This window comes from Crotalus tigris, unplaced genomic scaffold (genome assembly GCF_016545835.1).
Source record: "Crotalus tigris isolate CLP2741 ecotype Arizona unplaced genomic scaffold, ASM1654583v1 scf7180000018142.649072, whole genome shotgun sequence".
Lineage (NCBI taxonomy): Eukaryota > Metazoa > Chordata > Lepidosauria > Squamata > Viperidae > Crotalus > Crotalus tigris.
This window is the reverse complement of record NW_024096844.1, coordinates 452,363-474,064: the sequence shown is the minus strand read 5'-3', so window position 1 is coordinate 474,064 and position 21,702 is coordinate 452,363. Positions and strand designations below refer to the sequence as shown.

The 21,702-nt window shown below is 51.5% G+C and overlaps 1 protein-coding gene across 7 annotated transcripts in view; it reads right to left on the bottom strand.

Annotated features, from left to right (window-relative positions):
- The window catches only part of VAV2 (vav guanine nucleotide exchange factor 2), a 109,512-nt gene extending 92,948 nt beyond the window's left edge, over nucleotides 1-16,564 (bottom strand). For 2 of the 7 annotated variants that reach the window (XM_039348352.1, XM_039348351.1), the window contains exons 1-2: nucleotides 16,005-16,562; nucleotides 642-758 (exon numbers count right to left, since the gene is read on the bottom strand). In XM_039348352.1, coding sequence (XP_039204286.1) covers nucleotides 642-758; nucleotides 16,005-16,268 — 381 coding nt within the window. In that variant the 5' untranslated portion in view covers nucleotides 16,269-16,562. Of the gene's footprint in view, nucleotides 1-641; nucleotides 759-16,004 lie in introns of all 7 variants that reach the window. The other 5 variants (XM_039348350.1, XM_039348353.1, XM_039348355.1 and 2 more) reach the window with 5 other exon arrangements.
- Between the last annotated feature and the right edge of the window lie 5,138 nt (nucleotides 16,565-21,702).

Here is a 21,702-nt window from a genome sequence, read left to right as displayed (position 1 = left end):
ATATTTCATTTCAACCCTCCCCTCCACAACAAAGATTTCTTTCTTACATAATACAGTTGTGATTTTGGAAGGTACTTAATGAAAAAGCTACTGGCCGGTTGATATTTGCAAGGATTTAGGCAGCACGGGTCGTTTTTCCCTAAATGTGCCCAACCTTCTCAACGTGTAGAATAACTGCAGTTGTTCTATGAATTGCAAAAAGAATTCCGTTCACTCAACAATGCAACTTTCTGTGATTCTTGTCTTGAAAGGTGAAGGCAACGTAACAGCTTCAACCGGGATTAACAAGATCTCTCCAAGGATCACCAGCGGCCTCTGGCAGGACACGGAGGCCTCACTGTGACCAGACCCCTGTCCAAGCATCAGCAGCAGTGGGGGGGAGGCTTCTGCGCTGAGCAAGAGCACCCCCCCAGCGCTGCACCTAACATGGAGACGCCTCTCCTGAGGCCTGCTTGGGCCCAGCGTTGCCAACGGCTGCCTAAAGGGACTGCCAACCCCTCAAGGGTCTTCTGGGCGGTTGCAAAAGGTGCTTCTCCTCACAGCTCCAGCCCCTCTTCAGAGGCCTTTTCCTCTGGGGGGGGGAGCTTTAGAAACTGGAAAAGAGCCACTTCGCGCTTGCCCGCCCCCAAAGCCCCACCTACTTTTCCGAAGTCCCGCACGTCAAAGAGGTCGAAGGGGTCGAAAAGTTCACTGTTCCGGAGGCCGAACTTGTCGTGACAGACTTTGAGGAACGTCCGGATGTTCTTCAGGCAAAGGAACTGCAAGAAAAGGGGAGCCCTTGAGAGCCTTTCCCACACAGACCCACCACAGGGGGGGGGCTGAAAGGACAAAGGCCACTCCCTCCCCCTGCGGCCTCATCCCTAGCGCTTTTCCCAAGGGGAGGCAGTTTCTCGGACATGGAAGACAGCAGCCACACAACACCCTCAACCCGGGTGGACATCCTGGGTTCACACAGCCCCCTCCGCCTAGGGGACCCACCCAAGGCGAAACAATCCAGCTGGCCTTCAGCAGGCTCGGTGCTGAAAGGAGAACCAAAGGTTGGTCCAGGGAAGCCAGCGAGACCCCTGCCCCTCCCCCTCTTGCCCGGACTTGGTGGCCGGGGTGCTGAGAGATGAGGTCTTTGTGGTCTTGTCAGACACACCAGAGGGAGCTCCAACTTCCCCATTGGCCACTCCATTTTTGCATGGGTACACACACACACACACACACACACACACACACACACACACACACACACCATTCTGTTCAAATCCCTGTGTGTTCTGAGGACTAGTCACTTCTCAGCTTTTGGTGGAGGCAGAAGAGGCAACCCTGCAAAGGGGTTATTAAACAAGATTATTAAAAAATCAGGACCTGCATTTTTGTAGCTGAAAGATTGAATTTGGCAGAGCACAGATGTCCGGGGTTGGGGAAGCTGTGCTGTCCCTGGACAAGGCACTGCCAGCCTCTAGTACAACCAGGATCCCGCTGGGGCTGGGTGGGGCAGTTCTGCATAGAGTCAGATGCGCCTCCTTCACTGCCCTCCCCCCCCCGCCCTACAGCTGCAGAGAGGGAGGGGAGGGGGCTTTCTTTCTTACTGCCCCTGGACCCTGCGAGGGAGCCTTCAGCACCAGCTTCTGCCCTCCAAACACAGAGCGAGCAGTGGGGAAGCCAATGGAGCAAGGTCTCCTCGGAGCTCTGGTTCAGAATTGGGGAGACCCCTGGCGGGCTATCCCCGGGCACACCAGCATGGTCTCTGGCCCTCAGGTCAGAGGCTGTGTGTGCCAGGTGGTAGCCCGCCAGGGGTCTCCCCAATTCTGAACCAGAGCTCCGAGGAGACCTTGGCCCATTGGCTTCCCCACTGCTGCAGGCTTTTTCTGGGCAAGAGAGGCAGCGACGGATGCGGGAAGACCCTCCCCTGAGTGCGTTCTGGCTGCGAGGCAGGGCTGGGCCGCTGCTTCTCTTGCGGCAAGCACAGCCAAGATGTCACTGGGCTAAAGAAAAATGCCTCTATGGGGGGGACGACAATACAGGAACGGTTGCTGCAGCTGTGGGGCTGGGGGACAAAGTGAAGGGTGGAGCCCAAGCTGATACTTGCCCCCCCCTTGCTCAAAAGCCCCAGAGACAGGCCTCCCCCCCCCCCCGCCGCCTGCTGGTCCTGCTCTGCAAAGTCTGCATGTGTGTTTCTCCTCTGAATGGCTCCCTTTTCCTTGCAGGAGAGAAGGCCGCTCTTCAAGGGGCCTTTGCACACTGGAAGCCGCCCCACCCAGAAGAGAGCCCCCCCCCAAAGACAGACTGTTCTCCACAGTGGGTGAGCAGAAGTCTCTGAACATTTCACAAAAAGAGGAGCATCTTTGAAAAGCCAACAGCACTGAAATCCTGTTTCCTAAGCCTGGGGGAGCCTGCCCATCTCCCAGCCTGCCCAAGACAGCCCATTCCACAATGCCCGTCCCTCCTCACTCTGCTGGCCCCTTCCCCAAGGCTGAGGACAGCCCCCCTTTCATTGCCAAGCCGGACTACTCACACAAAGCAGCCCTGAAGACAGATGGGGGGGGGCAACCTGCCCAGTGACCCACCTCCTGGTCAGGTCATTCGGGTCCCTGAAGAGGCTGCTCCTTCTGCCCCCCCCCCCTTCATGACCAACACAACTGCAGCAGGATAGCAGGAGAAAAAGAGTGAAACGTGGGGGGGGGGTCTGGAGTGTGTTTGGCCTGGAGGAGAGGCAATTGGGGGAGACCAATCCTCTCTTATCTGAAGACTCAGCTGATCCAGAAGGCTGGGCAGAAAATAAATTAAACCCCAATGACAGGAATTAGATTTTGCTTGGGCCTCCCCTGATGACGAGAGCTCTTCCCCAGGGGATCGCCCCCCCCCCGCGGCCACTGATGGGGTGCCGCTCTGCTGTGACCTGGGCTGGGGGCTCCTCCTGCACCTGCCTGGCGAAGGAAGATGGCCACCCCGCTGCCTTCCTCTACCCCCCACCCCACAAAGCCTCTGCCAACGGGCGGTGCCAAGCGTGAATCTTCTTTGCGGGGACAACTGAAAACCAAAACAAAGACAGATCGATTAGCTCTCTAAGCTGCAGGTGTCACTAGTGGGGAGCTACAAACACCACACTACGTCAATCGTGGAACTCACCCTGAGAACCATAGCAGGATTATGGTGAGGGGGGGGAGACGCCTGGCAACGAGATGGTGAGCCCAGCCACCCAATTCCAGGAGCTGAGCCACGATCTCTGCTTCCACGGACCCTTCTTCACACAAACACACATAAACCCCGGCTGCTGCCTCACCTTCTTTCTCTCCCAGAGGACACAGGAGGTCCTAAGCAGGACTAGGAAACATTCTTGGAAATGAAAAATGGCTGCATTCATTCAATCACTTGTAAATTTATCAGGCTAGAAATGGGGAAAACCCGAGTTCTAATCCTGCCAGAGGCAGGAAGCCAGCAGTCTGACCTTGGGCCAGTCTCTCCCTCAGAGCCCTAATGGGTTCTGAAAAAGCTTGCAAGAAAATTGCCGGGACTTGTGCAGGCTCTGGCCAGGAGCCGACACTGACCTGGAGCTCCCCACCAGGTCTCTGCTCCCAGTTCATCACAGCCAGAAGCTGGGCTTTGCTTCCTCCTGACGCAGCTCCCGTTACTCTTTACTCAATGGAAAGAATACGAAGCAAATTCAGTACAAACAGTGAAGCACGGATGGAAGCCTCAAAGCAGCCACCGCGCCAAGCCAGAGAGGGCTCCCCAAAGGCAGAGAGGCAGACGCAAGGAGGAAGCCGCTACTGCCGCCACCCACAGATCTCCTGGTGCCAAAGCAGGGCTGCTCGTGAGTAACTGACGGGGTGGGGGTGGAATCAGCCAGTGCCTGGACCAGCTCTTTCAATAGGCTTCTCACCCAGGCCTTGAGAACCAGCCAGGAAAAAATGCTGCAACATTTTCCCTCCAAAATCAGCACTTTGGGGAGGAGGGCCTTTTTTGCAAGCCGCCATTTGAAGCCCCAATGCTTGGTAAAGAACGAGAGCAGAGTCCCAGTTACACAGACACATAAAGTATTTTCGGAGGAAACTTCTCTAGAATTTGTGTGATTCCTCAGCAGGCACTTTTCCTGCCACCCACCCACCCACCCCCATTTCTAAGTATCTCAACAATGCAACAGTCAGAAAAGAATCAGGGACTGGAGCACAAAAATCTTGCAATCTGCACTAAATCCCAGCTGCTCAGTTTCAGTCAGCAAGGACTCTGCTCTGCCCTCCCCTCCTATGGAGATGCAAGTCGGCCATTCCACCCCTTCAGAACCTCTAGCAACTGGACGTGCCCCCAGGTGAGGGAGTCTCAGCCCTGCCACTCAATGTGCCAGGGAGTCCCTGGGCCAGTCCCTCTCCCTGAAACCGAGGAATGCCCCAGCAGGCATTGCCGCCCAAAGCCTCCGAGTTGATGATGGGGGGGAATGTGGCAGAGGGGCACGGACAGTGAGCTGGGGCGGCTGCCGTGACAGTTTAATTAAACATTAAACTGAGGCTTTTTTGACATAGATCATCCAGCCCTGGGAAAAAGTACCTCCCACTGTATTGCTACCCTTGAGAGGGCAAAACCAATGCGGAGCCTCATAAAAGGATTTTAATGAATTTCACTGCATGGCTTTGTTTGGTTCCTGATCCCTAATACCCTGCAAGCTGAAGACTCACAACTGCCAAGCGCAGATTGCATTCAGGGGCAGTTGCAGATTTTCCACAAATCCCCAGACGGCTTAAATTCTCCTTCCCAAGTCATGTGGTGGGGTGGGGTGGGGGGAGAAATGGAGGGCTCACCCGACAGGTCAGCCATCATCTCATCTGCCCTTTGTTAGCTGCCAATTAGTGATTGGTGGTCTGACATGTCAGCTCAAGCAGGGAACATACCAAATACTCCTCCCTCCTCCTGTTTTCCCCACAACCACCCTGTGAGGTAGGCTGGGCTCAAAGAAAGTGACTGGCTGAAGGTTCTGAAGGCAAACGTCTCTTCACTGTACAGGCTTCCCTCTCATTCCTGGGAAATACCACGACTCTGCCAGGAATATCAGAGTCCTTTGCCCAGCTGGGCATAGGAAGGACCAGGCAATGGGGGAGGGGAGGCACGAGACCTTCTGGGCATTTTCAGAGCTCAGTGCTCTAGCCTCCCACCACCCATTCTCTTTTCTACTTGAGCAAAATTTCTGGGGAACAGGCCCCTCTGCCCCCTCCACTGGGAAGGCAGCTCTCCCAGGGAGGCGAGGGAGAAACAGCACCCAGTTCCAGGTCCTGGACTGGAGCAGTCCCAACTGTAGGTGAGGATCCAATGATGGGAAGCACTATGAAGAGTCTGAAGCCCCCCTCCCAAATTAAAGGGCAGTCTTCTACTAAAATATGGGGGGAGGCTTTTCTTGAGGCTGCAGAGGAAAAAAGCACTGTGCTGTCAACTCTGAAACCCGAGAGGTCACAGGGAGAACAATAACTGAACTCCAAGTCTGCCCCACAAGGGAAAGCTGGTGTAAGGACCTGCCCCACCTGGCCCCCTCAGGAAAGCACGACTCTTGACACTATGTGGTCAGTCAAAAGAACTTTTACTGAGAAACAATGGTTGCAGTTGGGTCAGGTGGAATCTAATGATCCCGTGATTCTGCGCAAAGCATCAAGCTCTTCTTCTCATTCTGAAACCCAACCCCCCCTCCAACCATCCATTGGCAGCCAATACAGTGCCACAAGTTTGTTTTGAGAGCGCTGAGTTACAGGACAGATAGCGGGTCATCCTCAGGGCGCAGCAACCTTGGAGTCAGGCTAGAACTGGCAGGGAGAGAGTCCATCCCATCTCCAAAGACAATCCCCCTCCCTAATTCCCATGCGGTCACAGCAAAAGTGAAAGCTTGCAAAGAATGCTCCCCAGAGCCACCTCCTCCCCCTCCAACTGACTGGCAGGGCACCCAAATGGGGACCTGACATGCTGCCACCCCAAAAGGGAGGGATTAAGCCTGTAGAGCACAACATAACAAACATGGGAGAGAAAAACAAAGTTAGAACATTCAGTTAGGTTTGTCAGGATATTGATTGTGAAAATGTTTCACTAATCTAGGGGCCCTAATATGTCACTGATTGACCCATTCATTCTGACCTGTGGGGAAATCTTTCCGTTCCACTAAATATTAGAGGTTACCCCTATGCATATGAGAGTCCAGAATCACCTCAAAATGTTGTCCCCCCTATTAACATTAGTTAACAGTACACGTACGGGGGGGGGGACTGGTCTAAGAGGTGAGGAAATTTCAATTTTCAATTAACTGCAGTGAAAGACCGGATGGATCCGGCGTAGGGATTTTGGCAAGTCTAATTCTGCTGTGACTAGGTTAATAAAATGTTTGATGGGGAAGGGCCTCACAAATTTAAGTCCCAATTTTCTGGAGGGTTGAAGAGACTGTAGATAACATGTGGAAAGGTAAACTCGGTCTCTCACTTTGAAAGGTTTTAGCTCAGTTCTCTTTTTGTCAGCTTGTGCTTTATAGGCATCGCGAGTTTCTGTGAGAGCCTTTCATACTACAGGCCAGGGATTTTGTAGTTGGGAGACCCACTCCTTCAAAAATGGCACCATTGGGTCGTTGACAGGGAGTTCAGGCATGGGTTTGAAATCTTGACCAGTAGCCACCTGGAAAGGAGTGAAACCAGTGCTGCTGTGTATAGTTATTGTATGCCACTTCAGCAAATGGCAGGAGAACAGTCCAGTTGTCTTGTTGATAATTAATGAAACATCTGAGGTACAGTTCCAATCCTGAATTTGCTCATTCACACACCCCATTCATTTGAGGGTGATGACTGGAACTGAGTCCTTGGTCAGTGCCCAGTAGGTCTAGGAAGACCCACCAAAACTTAGAAATGAATTGCACTCCTCTATCTGAGATGATGCATTGGGATGCTCCATGTAGTTGATAGATGTGATACAGAAATAGTTTGGCAAGGTCCCAGGTGGATGGGATCTTCTGACACAGGATAAAATGCACTTGTTTAGAAAATAAATCAGTGACCACCCAGATAACTATATTTCCTGAGCTTTCGGGGAGTTCCGCAATAAGGTCCATAGAAAGCTCAGCTACTGCTTGAAGGAGTCCCAGTGTTTTCCCTTGCCACTGCCTGGCCAAGGCACACACAGGACAATTGGCTACATAGCTCTCAATGTCCTTTTTGAGGGATTTTTGAATTTTTGAATCATGAACAGCTCCCTAGAACCATGAGTCTCTGATTTTCTGAAACATAAGAGTTTCACCCCACCCCCACCCAAGCCAGCCTATCTTGGATGAAGCAAACATTGCTGTGAGTTTGGAACCATTTATCATCTTTTAGGACAGCTTTAAGGGAAAAAGTCACGTCACTGGCTATTGGGGTTTTTCCTCTTGTCTATGCCCGAGTGGTTACTTGAGCTGCCAGTTGATGGGACGGGAGAACTGGCTTAACAATTTCTGCTTTGGACTGTGTGTGACAGTGAGTCAGCCAGGAAATTATTTTCCTCTGAAAGTTAGCACAGGGTGAAGTCAAAACGGTCGAAATATTGTACCCGTGTTTGTTTAGGGGAGAGCTTATGAGAAGTTTTCAGGGCCTCTAAATTCTTGTGATCAGTCCACACTTCAAAATGTATTTTACTCCCTTCTAAGTGCCTCCAGGCCAGGAGTGCCCATCTTACTGCATAAGCCTCTTTCTCTCATATTGCCCAACGTTGTTCAGTTTCAGAAAGCTTCTAGGAGGTGTAAGTGCAGGGTTGCAGATGTCCGTTCTCATTTTCTTGCAGCAGTACTGCTCCCACAGCCACATTGCACGCGTTGGCTTGTATGACAAAGGACTTTGTCGGGTCAGGATGCTTCAGAACTGGTTCAGCTGCGAACAGGCGTTTGAGCTTCTCAAAAGCAGCTTAACATTCCACTGACCATTTTAGTGGTTGACTAGGCTTGGCTTTGTCCCCTTCTTTTGTTTTTAGCAAGTTCGTAATGGGGAGGGCTATTTGAGCAAATGAAGGAATGAATTGCCTGTAAAAAATGGCAAATCCTAGGAAGTTTTGGATATTCCCTCCTCACCCAGCTTCTCCCATCATCCTGCAGAAGCCACCATCGGCATTCATATTACCAGCCCCCAGTTCCTGGGTCAGTCAGCTGGGGCAGAGCCTGCATCCGTTCCCCAATCTTAGGAGAGCAGCTGGCAGTGGAAGAGGGGAAAGGGCTGCCAAAGCCAGCTCTTCCTCAGGTGCTTTTTAGGAAGGAAAAACCCCCAAACTCCTGCATGGAACCCATTTGAAAATAGCCACATCCCCAAGGATAAGGGGACCCTCAAAGACTCTCTCTTCAGCAGCAAATCCATGCTGAATTGATTTTCAGAGGGGCCTGGCAGGACCCCAAATCCACGTTGCCTGAGACAGAGAGGGTAGTATAATGCCTGGAGCAAGATTAAAATCTTCAACAAGGGGAGTTCCTTTGACCCTCACTTTCCAACTGTCATTCTGTAAGAGCAGCTGCATTTTACATGTTACACAGCTTCATATTCAGATGTGCTATCTAGAAAATATCAACGTGGCAAAGAGTGAGGAACTTCCTGCTTCAACCAACATGGAGATGTCCCCGAGCATTCAACCAGACCATGGCAAGAACCAGCCTGTGTTCGCCTCCCAATCACTTGTCCTATCAGAGATGCTTGCTGACCCACCGAGCCGTTGAAGTGGGCCATCCACCCCTGGTCAAGCAAGAGGACCACTGCCCGGTGCTCTGGGCGGTTTCCAGCCCTGGCTGTAGGGATGGAGGGTGGACGCTGGTTCTACTCAACAGAGGCAACCACAAATCTGCAGGAATTAGTGCCAAAATCTGCTTAGAGCCTTTCAGACAAAGCCTTCTCTCTTCCAACAGAGCTATGGAGATGTCAGGGAATGTAATTCAAAGGGGGGAGGGACCGGGGTCCGTAAAATTCTTCTGGTGCACGTGCAAAGAACAGCCTGGCCTTCCCCAGGTTTTCATAGCTGGGCTCCTTGTCTCCTTCCCCCGGCCCTCATCAGTCAGTCCTGGCAGAAAAGGGGGAGGTGGGCTGCCCTTGACCAGAGGTTGGGCACAATGGATCAGATAATGATGCAAAACGGATGGGTTTGATGTGCAAAGGGGTACCTTCCTCTCATATATTTATTTCACTGATCAATTTATACCAACCCAATTCCAAATCTTTCCTTGAGGAGTAGCAGTTTTTCTTGGCTTATGCAGAGAAGCCTGGCCCAGAACTAAGACTGCAGTTCTCCACTGTACACAGCCCACAACCACTGCCCTGACCCTGACTGCTGTTTCTCCAGACCTACACAATTCAAATGTCATTGTGGCAACCTAGGCATATTGACACACGTCTTTCAAGAGACGTCCATTCCTCACAGCAGACATACAGTATTACCAGATGCTACTTTTCTACCAGAATTTATAATTTCATTATTAGTAAATATTTTTACCAAAATAAGAAAATGTACCCCTTTGCACTACTTTCCACTGTTTATGTGTCACGTGCAATCATTTGTGTTCTTTTCCCCGTCAGGAACGACGTCCCGACCTTCAGTCCAATCATATCCAGATTCGGCCACCTGATATTTGGGACACGCCTGGCCTTCCAGATCTTTTGCCAGGACATGCATGAGACGGTAGCCAGAGGAATTCCCGTCTTAGTCCGGAAGCGTTTCTTAAGCATCCCACTTGTCCAGGCTACACCCTCCTGGGTCCATCTTCAACTCCACGGCCAGACATACCACCCATCATCCCAGCCTGATCGCCATCGTAAGTTTACTGAACAAAGATACGCTAAGCTGACTTTCTCCCATTCACATGTTTTTTTCTGTAACCTGCAGTTAGTTGGTCTACACAGAAAAGCTGCCCAGGTCATGCTCTTTTAATTAGATTTTTTTTCAAATCCTGTTCCAGCCCCTCCTTGTTGTGTCTGAGTCTGCCTTCTGTGAAGAGAACATAATTTCACTTTTCTAGTCCTCGATATAACCAAAGATTTAGCAATCTGTAAACTGCCTTCTTATTTTAAGGTTACTCCAGTTTCACTTTGTCAACCTGTCCCCCTCGTGGCAGCCTTTCTGTGTTTTTCCTTGGGCCTTCACGGCATTCCTTTCCGATCTGTTCCTTGGCCCAGCTGTCTCCGGATCGCCCCCCATCCATTCCCTCTGCAAGGGGCTCCATTAGCCCTTTTCTCTCTCCCACTATGGTTTTGCAAGGATAGGCAGTCCTCAATTTACAACAGTTCATTTAGTGACTGTTCAAAGTTACAACGGCACTGAAAAAAGTGGCTTATGACCCATTTTTCACACTTGCAACCGTTGCAACATCCTCATGATCAAAATTCAGGTGCTTGGCAACTGACTCCCATTTATGACGATCGCAGTGACCCGGGGGGGAAGGTGTCACATGATCCCCTTTCGTGACCCTTTGACAAGCAAAGTCAATGGGGGGGGAAGCCGGATTTGCTTAATAACCGTGTGACTAAATTAACAAATGCAATGATTCACTTAACAATTGTGGCAAGAAAGGTTGTTAAATGGAGCAAAGCTCACTTAACGAATGTTTCCCTTAGCAATTTTGGCTCCATTGTGGTTGCCTGTGTCTGTCCCGCCCATCTCCCCCACCAGCTCCTGCCCTCCCCCCTTCATCGGTCTCCCCATCCCCAGAACTCCACGCCCTGTGCTCACATTTGGTAGCCCAAATCTTCCCCCCCCACTTTCCTTGCTGCTCCCCCCCCTCCTTCCCTCCACTTTCCGTTTCTCCTGCTGGGAGACCCATCTACTTCTGACACTGCAACTTCCTCCTCCTGCAGTCCTGCATCCCCCGGTCATTTCCCAAGATTCACTCCCAACACTCCCAAATCAGGGTCTCTCCCACAGTCCCTCAGCCCTTTACTACCCCTCCTCAAATAGCTCTGACTTTCCACATCAGCCATCCATTCACCGTTTTCAATGCAGGCCCTGTATGTAAATGCAGGGACAGAATTATGCTTAAACAGGACACTTATGCATCTGAAGCCCACAGGTTGGGCTTTTTTCCCCTCAGCAGAGAGCCCCCCCCTTCTCTTTCATTCTTAAATTGCTTTTCTGTCCTCCTTCCTCTCATTCCCATCCATCCATCATGTCACCAGTCCTGCCATGTCCTTCTTTCAGAACATTTTATAAGGTTTCCAAAACTGGAATTCAGTCCTTCCATGATCACTATTCACTGCGATGTAAAGATCCTAATGTATGAATTCTTGCTTTTCACAAGCACCCCAAAAGCCCAAATTCACCCAAATCATCCTATTTCATTCAAAATTAAACCAGATTCTTCAGCTGCTTGCAGGCATTCATCTCTTCACTTACAACATGATACCCCTTCAGTTCCCGGACATTGCAACCTCCATCTTTTTCTTGTTTCACAACAACATACTGTAACTTTGCTCATTAATACGCGCTAATTGTCATTTCCTCTTACACACTGAGATACAACCCTCCCTATGCCAAGGGCATCACCAGATGCTGGCCTCCACTGCTTCTCCCGGCTTTTGTCAAGTGTGGACTTTTTAGTAATAGGCAGAAGGGGCAGGCGAGCTGTGAGCCTCAGCTACATCCCTGCCACGTGCTGCATTTGGTGCAAATGGTGCGAATGAATGCCAGACCAGACCATTTTGCCCAGTGTGTTGCTCACCCTTCTCTGCAAGGCCTTCTAGAAACTACCTTGGCAGTCAACCGACAGTTGTCGAAATCCCACACATAAGCGCAGGGCCACGGCATAGTCAGAATATGACTGCCAAATCTAAAATTCAACAAAGAGAAGATGGAGGGGGTGGAGGAAGAGGAGGGAGGGGCTAGGAAAGGACGCCTACCCACAGCAGGATAATAGGGAGGGCAGAGCCAAGCAAATGAAGATTTAAAGAAGACTTCTAGGATAATTGAAGTAGGTCTCCAAGGGTTTTGACTCTCAAAAACTTAATAATTCCACTTACTTTTTAAAGACATCTATAGATCTTGTAGCATTTGCTTCGAGTGCTACACGAGTTCTGGCATGCATAAAATATGCAGATCTTTGTCAATATTTTCACATAAATCCAGTGATGGAGTCACACACGTTTGAGCAGGCTCAGTTAACTCTTCCTTTTGGTCAGTCCTGGCTAAAAGGATCTGATCCGAGAGTCTGCAGCAGGGCGTGGAGCCCAGGCGAGCTGCCAAAAGCCAAAGAATATTTGGACTCTGAGAGGAGCTTCCAGGCCAGAGATGTTCACTGCCTTCCTGGAAGCCAATTAGCTTTGAAGAAGCCCCACACCGGCAGCATTTAGCAGGGATCTCCCCCCCCACACACACACACACACCTCTGTTGGGATTAGGAGAGTCCTCAGTCAGTCAGGACGGATCTTGGACAGATCAGCAGCAGGACAGACCAAAGGTTCTTACAGCCCAGCCATTATTTACTTATTTATGACATTTTAATCAGGGCAGCAGCCGGTTTCCAGCACAGCGGGGATGGGGAGGGGGGCATGAAAATAGCTGCCCTCCTGGCTTAATCCCCAGCAGGAAGAGAAAATTTTCTGACAGGCGAAGCTTCTTTGCTCCTGAAGGCTCAGTTCTGAGAGCACAACATTTTTCAGCTGTGCGGCTGCACTTATACAAATACTATTGTCATTATTACTACTTCCAGCCAGAGAAGTGCAGGGAATGCAGCATCAGAGTTGGCACGGGAAAGTGCTCCCCACAGGCATTGGGCATTAAATGTTCAAGCTTAACTGAACAGGAAAAAAGGCAGAGGTGGCGCTATTAAAATTTAGCATTTTGCTCCAAATTTCAATGTTGTGACCCACAACATAAGTGACTCACCCCGCCCCTGCTCCCCAACCTTTAAGGAAGTTCAAAGGAATGTGCTTCTACATTCTACATTCTACAACCTGCCTCCAGAAGCGGTGAATGCTCCAACACTGGAAGTTTTTAAGAAGAGAGTGGACAGCCATTTGTCTGAAATGCTATAGGATTTCCTGCCTAAGCAGGGGGTTAGAGTAGATAACCTCCAAGGTCCCTTCCAACTTTATTATTATTATTATTATTATATACACACAATCACAACAAACCATCACAACTGTGGCCACTCGCTCCCCATCTGGGGCCAGGGAAATGACACTCACGCAAAGGCTTCCATGTGTGCCAGCAACGACATGGCTGCCCATGACCGTGAAGGCCGTCGCTCACTGCGGGCATCAGGCAAGGGACGAGAGCAAAGTGTTGACTTAGTTGCACAAAAAGTGCAGAGGCTGCTCTCAGACATAGACACACACACGTATACAGACACACACAGACACCAGCCAACTGCCATAGCTGAAAAGGGAGGAGGGCAGCCTGGGAAATGAGGCAGAAGCTTCCCAAACAAGTAACAGTCAGCTTTGGGGGAGAAGGAAGGGGCCAGGACATCTTGGGACCCCCAGCTGGTCCCAAAGCAGGCAGTTCTTCCACTGGCCCGGCTCTCCTCTCACAGATTTATGCCCTTTTTCTGGAGAACTCCTGCAGCCCCACCACCCACCCGGCACTTTTATAGTTTCAGGAAACCTCGTGGGCAGCAGGGTTGCGCTCTGCAGCCCTTCTGAAGAAAAAGTAGACACAACTCTGAAAGCGGCAAGGAACCGGATGCCCCTTTTGGAAGCTGTAGGGCCAATGCCCACGTCCGGAGGGGTCCACGGATGCCCCTTTGCCAAGACGGAGGGAGGGAGGGAGGGGCAGGGGGAGGAGCCAGCCGGATGTCACCATTTTGGTGGCTGAGAACACAGCAGCTCTGCCAGACTGGATGGGCCAGAAGTTGAGTCCTGTCAGTGAACTGAGTGGCAATCCTGGGCTTGAGGGCCCCCCCCCCGAGGCTGCAGGGCATCCATCCCCAGGTTGAAGAAGGGGAGAGGGACCGGTCTAAACACCAATCACCATTTCTTTGTCTTCCGCATTTTTAATTTCTAGGGAAATTCTAGGAAATTAAAAGTGGCTATAAACCTTTATCAGCCTTATAAAGTTAATGCTTAATATTTCATCATGGAGTGCAGGGTGGGTTATCTACAGCTGACGGCCTTGGGAGTGTCCTTCTCCACCACCCCCACCCCTCCCCCCTTTCTTTAAAATATGAATCCCTCTTAGATTGAGGGCCGGGAGGGAAGATTGCCACATTCACTGGGCAGAGCAGGAGGCTGACCATGGACGGCGACCACGAAGAAGAGCAGCAAAGAGGCCCGAGGCTCCTTTGACTTCCATGCAGCAATTCCATCGTGCCAGGGCTGCCACCCCCCTCAGGCAATTCTGCACCCACCTTCGACTCTAAGGCAGCCAGGCAGTTGTTCATCGGCAAGGCTCACTTAACAGCTCAAATATTACAACACCACACAAACCAGGCAGACTCCATCAGCTGCTGCCAAGGGCTCCCTCACCATCCCTGCCTCCCTGGGTAGCTCTCAGGGTGACTCCCATCCTCTACCTGCTCCCCCCTCCCAACTTCTTTCAGATGATGGGCTGCTTTTTGTTTAGTCCCTCCTCTGCTTGGACCGCCTAGCCCAGAATGCGAGTTCTGCTTTCAGACAGTCTCTCCCCATCTTTTCTCCATCAAGGCTTGGCTGGTTCTAGGAACGCAGAGGAGAAAGGCTGACCACCTCAATACTGAACCCTAATCTAGTTTTCAGTTTTTTACTTTCCTGAATTAGCCCTCCTACGTTTCCCTTATTTTCTGTGCACAAGAGATACAAATGGAGGTCTTTAACCCAGCAAACACATGGGGAAAGCAACGGTGCCAACACACGGATACATGGACTCCCTGAGACCAAATGCTGAGTCAGCAGCACCCCACTTTGACGCTGCATGTCCCTGAACGTGCCTTCCTAGGCAAGAAGCCTCTGCCCGTCCAAGAAGGGCCAGTTCTTCCCAAAAAGCAGGACTCCCCCCTCAGGACAGAGTGACCACTCCCTGCCTTCCTTTCTGCCAGGCTGAAGGTGCTTTCCAGCAAATTAAATTCCCTTCAGAAGCAAAGTGAATGAATGGGTGGCAGAATTTATCTGCACATCACACAGACACACTTTTAAATGACCTTCACTTCCTCCTTCCCTGTCCACAGTCCAGGGCACCAATGCAAGCTGGGGAGCTCTGCAGCTGCTCCTAGACCCAAAGCACACACACACACACACACACACACACACACCCTGCACCCTCAGAATCTCCTCTGGGAGGATGCAGGGCTTTCCCCATCATATCCTCCCTTGCAAGAAATAAGTCTCCATTAGAAAATTCGCTCCACAAAACTTTGTGAGGTTCAGATTTGTGCTCTCAGGAGCAGCGCACCCCCCCCTCCCTCCCACCGGTATTTCTCCTCCCAGCCAGGCCTACACGGACCATCCCCTGCCTGGAAAGCAGCCCCCCCCCTCCGTGGAGTCTCACTCTGTGAAACAGTCCCGGGTGGAAAGCCCCACGGGCTGCAACTCCTCCCGGGGCTCGAGGGCCTGAAGGCAACACCTCCCTCGTCAAAGGCCCCCCAACCTGTTCCCCCAACAGGAGATGCAAGCCCCCCCCCGCAGCCCTGAGCCAGAAGCCTGGCGTGAAGGGAGGCTTCAGCAACCGGCCGTTCTCCGGGGCGGCCCCGCCGCAAAGCCCCACGGACAGCCTGCCTAGGCAGCGAGCCGCCCAGCCGCTTGCGGCCGGTAGACCCCGGCCCTGCGCAGAGAGCGCGGACGGCAGACGACGAAGCCAGCTCGCTAAAAGTCCCGACCAAGGAAGGGGCCACCGGCATCGCGCATCACCGATCCCCGCGAGAGGAAGCCGGCAGGGCGCCCTCCGGGGACTCTCGGGACGCGCTTCCCGGACCCCGCGCGGGAGGTGAGGCGCCGCGGGAGCTCCCGGGAGCCCCTCCGGGATAGAGGTCGGGGTCCTCCCCGCCGCCCCTCTCGCTCGACCGGCGCCGGCCCTCGAGAGGCTCTGCGGGCGGGCGGCCGCGCCTCGAGGTGGGGGCGGCGGGCAGAGGCGCCGCCCGGAGCGCGACCTACCTGCGACATTTGCGGACGGAAGTTGATGTCCTTGAGGTCGACGGAGCCGGGCGAGAGGTTGTGCAGCAGCTGGCAGAGCAGCACGCCGTCCCGCAGCGCCTGCGCCAGCTCGAAGACCACGGCCGAGGGCCAGACCACGCGGTGGTTGGCGGGCAGCACCTTGCAGTCGATCAGCCAGCGCCCGCACTGTCGCCACTCCGCCATGGCGCCCGGGGGCCGCGCGGCCGCGCGCGGGGGGCTGCCTACGCGGACGGGCACCGCCATCCGCGCCCGGGGGCCTCCGCCATGGACGGCGAGGAGGAGGAGGAGCCGCGCCGCCTCGGGGGCTGCCTGCCGGCCCGCGCCGAAACTCACTGCGGAGGGCGCCGCTGGAGGACGGCGGAGCGGGGCAGGGCGCCCCGCCGCCGCTTCATGCCCGCCGGCCGCCCCCGGCCCGCCTGTCCGCCCGCGCCGCCTGCTCCCGGGCTGCCCGACCGGCGAACAAAGAGCCCCGCCGGGCCGCGACCGCTCCAAGGCGCCGGGCCGGGCCTGAGCTCTTTTGTGGAGAGGCGGCGCGGCGGGTCCCCTCCCGCCCCTTCCCTCTCCGCCCCTTCCCCGCCCCTGCGAGCCGGCCGTGGGCGGGGAGGGCGAGGGACGGGGTCGGCTCCTCCCTGGCTCCGGAGCGCGCGCCTTTCCCCGGGCGACGAGCGGCGAGCTGAACCGGGCTCCCGCGACGCCGCGGACTCCCCGCCAGCGCCGACCTGAGAGCTGCCGGCAGGCTCCGGCCCGGCGAGGGGAAGCGGAGGGGCCGGCCGGGGAAGCCTCCAGAAGAGCCTTTGGTGGGGCGCGAAGGAGCCCGAGGTAGCGGCTGGGTTTCGGCCTAGCCCTGGGGACGAGCCCACCTCCGTCTCGGCCGAGGAGGGCGCCCCGTTTGCACCTCTCCTCTTGGGGCTGTGGAGCCCGAAGACGAGGGCCGCCCTTGGGGGCCGCCTGTCCCCGCACGGCGCCTGGAAGGGGAGGCCGCGCGGGGTGGAGCTGCTGTGCCCGCCGCCTCTTTAACCGGCGTCTCGGCGGCTTTTTTTGCGAAGCAGCTCCGAGTTTCTTGGGACTTCGATAGTGGCAGTTGGGGGGGGGGGTGTTAGGGATTCATGGAGCAGAAGAGGGCAGGACGAAACGAAATAACGGTGGGAAACAAGGAAAGCGACGCGCATCTCCTGTCGGGACGCCCTTCAGACGCGCCCAGAAAAGTTTGGGTTGAGGAGGCCGGTCCGCGACGACTGCCTCTGCATCGCTCTCGCCCCCACATGCAGGTGCGAGATGGGCGGGGCATGGTTTACGATACCACGCCCACTGCATGCAAATACTGATTTCCCCCCCCCCACCCTTTATAAGCAACTTCTTCAGTAGCTGCAAGTGAAAGAACAAGGGAGCTATTGCAGTTTTCATCGGAAGCCAATTCAGAATTCTAATGCGAGACAGCGCCGCAGTACATAAAAGCGTTATTTATTTATATCCCACTTTTATAATTTTACAAATAAGGGGCAAACATATTCAACACACCTTTCTCCTCATATTTTCCCTATAATACATCTGGGAGGTGGGCTGGGCTGGGGGGGGGATGAAGAAAGAGGAGGGGGACCGGCCTAAAGTCTCCCAGCTGGCTTTCTTGGCCAAGGGAGCACCTGAACTTTTAGTCTCTCGCTTTTAGCCATTAAAACAGTCTAATGGAAAACAACAGAATAGGGAGGACCAGAGATCTCTTCAAGAAAATTGGAGATTTGAAGGGAACGTTTCATGCAAAGATGGGCATGATAAAGGACCAAAATGGCAGGGACCTAACACAGGCAGAAGAGATTAAGAAGAGATGGCAAAACTACACAGAAGAACTATACAAGAATGAGCTTAACGTCCAAGATAACCACAATGAGATGACCTCACTGACCTCGAACCAGACATCCTAGAATGTGAAGTGAAATGGGCCTTAGAAAATCTGAGCAACAACAAAGCTAGTGGAGGTGATAGTATTCCAGCTGAGCTATTCAAAATCTTAAAAGACGATGCAGTAAAAGTGCTACACTCAGTTTGCCAGCAAATTTGGAAAACTCAACAGTGGCCACAGGATTGGAAAAGGTCAGTTTACATTCCAATTCCAAAGAAAGGCAATGTCAAAGAATGTTCAAACTATCGCACCATTGCACTCATTTCACATGCTAGTAAAGTTATGCTTAAAATCCTACAAGCTAGACTCCAGCAGTATGTGGATCGAGAACTACCAGAAGTACAGGCAGGATTTCGAAGAGGCAGAGGAACTAGAGATCAAATTGCCAACATACGCTGGATCATGGAGAAAGCTAGGGAGTTCCAGAAAAACATCTACTTCTGCTACATTGACTATGCAAAAGCCTTTGATTGTGTGGATCACAACAAATTGTGGCAAGTTCTTAAAGAGATGGGAGTACCAGACCATCTCATTTGTCTCTTGAGAAACCTATATGTGGGTCAAGAAGCAACAGTGAGAACTGGACACGGAACCACTGATTGGTTCAAAATTGGAAAAGGAGTCCGGCAAGGCTGTATACTGTCGCCCTGCCTATTTAACTTATATGCAGAGCACATCATGAGAAAGGCAGGGCTAGATGAATCAAAAGTTGGAATTAAGATTGCCGGGAGAAATATCAACAACCTAAGATATGCAGATGATACCACTCTAATGGCAGAAAGTGAAGAGGAACTAAAGAGCCTCTTGATGCGGGTGAAGAAGGAGAGTGAAAAAGTTGGCTTGAAACTCAACATTAAGAAAACCAAAATCATGGCATCCGGCCCTCTCAATTCCTGGCAAATAGATGGGGAAGAAATGGAGGTAGTGACAGATTTTATTTTTCTGGGCTCCAAGATCACCTCAGATGGGGACTGCAGCCAAGAAATTAAAAGACGCTTGCTCCTGGGGAGGAAAGCTATGGCAAATCTAGACAGCGTACTAAAAAGCAGAGACATCACCCTGCCAACAAAAGTGCGCATAGTCCAGGCCATGGTTTTCCCCGTTGCAATGTATGGCTGTGAAAGTTGGACCATAAGAAAGGCTGAGCGCCAAAGAATGGAGGCCTTTGAACTATGGTGCTGGAGAAGACTCCTGCGAGTCCCTTGGACTGCAAGGCGTTCAAACCGGTCAGTCCTAGAAGAGATCAACCCCGACTGCTCTTTAGAAGGCCAGATCCTGAAGTTGAAACTCAAGTACTTTGGCCACCTAATGAGAAGGAAGGACTCACTGGAGAAGGGCCTAATGCTGGGAAAGATTGAGGGCAAGAGAAGAACGGGACGACAGAGAATGAGATGGCTGGATGGAGTCACTGAAGCAGTAGGTGTGAACTTAAATGGACTCCAGAAGATGGTAGAGGACAGGAAGACCTGGAGGAACATTGTCCATGGGGTCGCGATGGGTTGGACACGACTTCGCAATTAACAACAACAACAACAATGGAAAACCAACCCAAAAGGTCTGGAAGGGGAATCCCCCTTTCAATGTGGGTGCCAGAAGTCGAGGAAGAGGAGAGTTTCAAGAGGAGCCCAGCTTACCACACGAGTCACTGCCCAGAGATTCACAGGTTCATAAGTGCCAAGGCGAGATGTGGCTTAGATGCTGTGCTAGAAGCAAGCGCTGCGTCTGGCTTGGTGGTTCATCCGCTGCCTGGCAGTCCCTTCCACAAGATGTGACCTGGTCAGAGCCAAGAGGCCCTCTCGGCATGTGACACCCCTCCTGCAGCAGGGCGAGGGCAGCTCCGGACAGACTGGCACCATTCCTGAAGAACTGGGATTGTGGCTTCAACTATAAAACACCACGGCTTGATGCAATATGATCTTTGTCTGCAGTCTCCACCCTGCCTCTAAAGAGTTCTGGATTACTGGCTTGGGGTACTATGGTTGGTCCTAATAAAGACACAACTGGTTTGTGAAAGTTCATATCTTCATTCTTTTAACATACTCTGCTTTGTTTCTACATACTCATCTGTGCAGACATTTTTCAAATATTGTACAGTCTCAAATCTGCTTCCTCCTACTGGTGGCATGTAGTAGTTGCAACTCATCTCTTGGAAGATTTTAAGCCTGGTGCCCATTAATGACTTCTTAGCCTTTTTGAATAAATCGCCCCCTTGAGCCAATGAGGAAATTGTCATCACCCCCTCCCCCAACATAACCTCTCAATCATAGGAAATAATTCTTCAATTTATGCAAACACTTTTTTTGTTTTTTGTTTTTAAATTGTCATCAGGACATACCGATGCAAATAATTTATTTCCAGACTTTTCCCCATATATCCCATATTCTGGCCAATGACGTGCCACTGTATGGGTAGAGGCTGCTGCACAACGCACATGAAGATAAGCGATGGCGTATTCACATATGTACGCCGTTCTGTACTGAAGCTAGGTGGAGGAACATTTGAAAACAATTCAATCCACTAATAGCGAGTGATCTGATGTTTTTGTAAGACAGATATACAGCCATTCACTGTACGAAAAAGTCTCAAAAGTGTCCCCAAAACATCTCGCTCCATCGCCTCCATATCGCCCTGTTTTTGTTCCTTCGCCCTCCTGACACCCCTTTTTGTTCCATTGCCCCCTGAAAAATGAAATCGCCCCCTGGGGGGCAATATCGCCCAGGTTAAGAACCACTGCATTAGAGCTGCTTCCTCTGCAGCTCACCTTCTGGGAGGGGAAATGCTGTCATCTCTTTAGGCACTGTACATTCCCTGTGCCATTCGGATGGATCAGCAATGAACGGGTCACTCAACACGGAGTGAAACCTTCAATCCTGGTTCACAAAATAAAATTGCTGGTTTACTTTTGGAGGAGGTCTTTACAGCCTTTGCTGCCTGTCCACCCAAAAACTGCTGATTTGATATAACATACTGCTCCCAGATAAAACCTTATTACAATTTAACCAGTTGGTCTGGTTGACGTAACATATTAAGGGTCTGGTTGAATTCCCATAACGCATGGAGAAGCTTCCAGGGAGGAATGGCAGACGGATATCCCACAGGGAGTGGAAGACATTTCAGCTGAAAATAGCAGCTGGAGGCTTGATCCAGGCTACCAAAATCCCTGGGAAAAAGAGACATCTTGAGTTCACCCATGCATACTCCGGACAGATATTTTTGTGTGAGTAGACAGCAGAAACTGGTGCTTTTGTGGTCTTTTGCAAACGGCTGAGAGTTGCAAGATTCTACCAAGCTCAATGCCACTAATGTAGTCTTTTTATGGACTTATGGTTTAACCATACTTCGCTATTAAATCACTTTGAAGCTTACTTTTTTTCTTAGTTCTTTTTAAAAATTGAGAACTTTTAGAACTTTACATCGTCATATTTGTTGGGTGAGGTCTTTTTGAATTAATTTTTTTTTAAAAAAATACAAATTTAAGATTTTGCAAAGGTTAATTATAGTGCTGATTTTATAACGTTTTAAATTCATTAAGCTGCCCGGAATTGCTGTGGATAGCAAGATGGGCAGCATATAAATTTAATTTAAAAAAATTAAGGGTTCAGATAGACTTGAATTAGAACTCTGAAATTGGCTATAAGAAATTAGCTTTGAAATCAATTAAATTGTTCCTTCCCATGAGAAATGTTATGTTTATCTTTGGAAACAACTGATAAAAGGACTTTAAACCATGGACACCAGAGGACACAAAGAAAACACAGGCAGTCCTCAACTTACAACAGT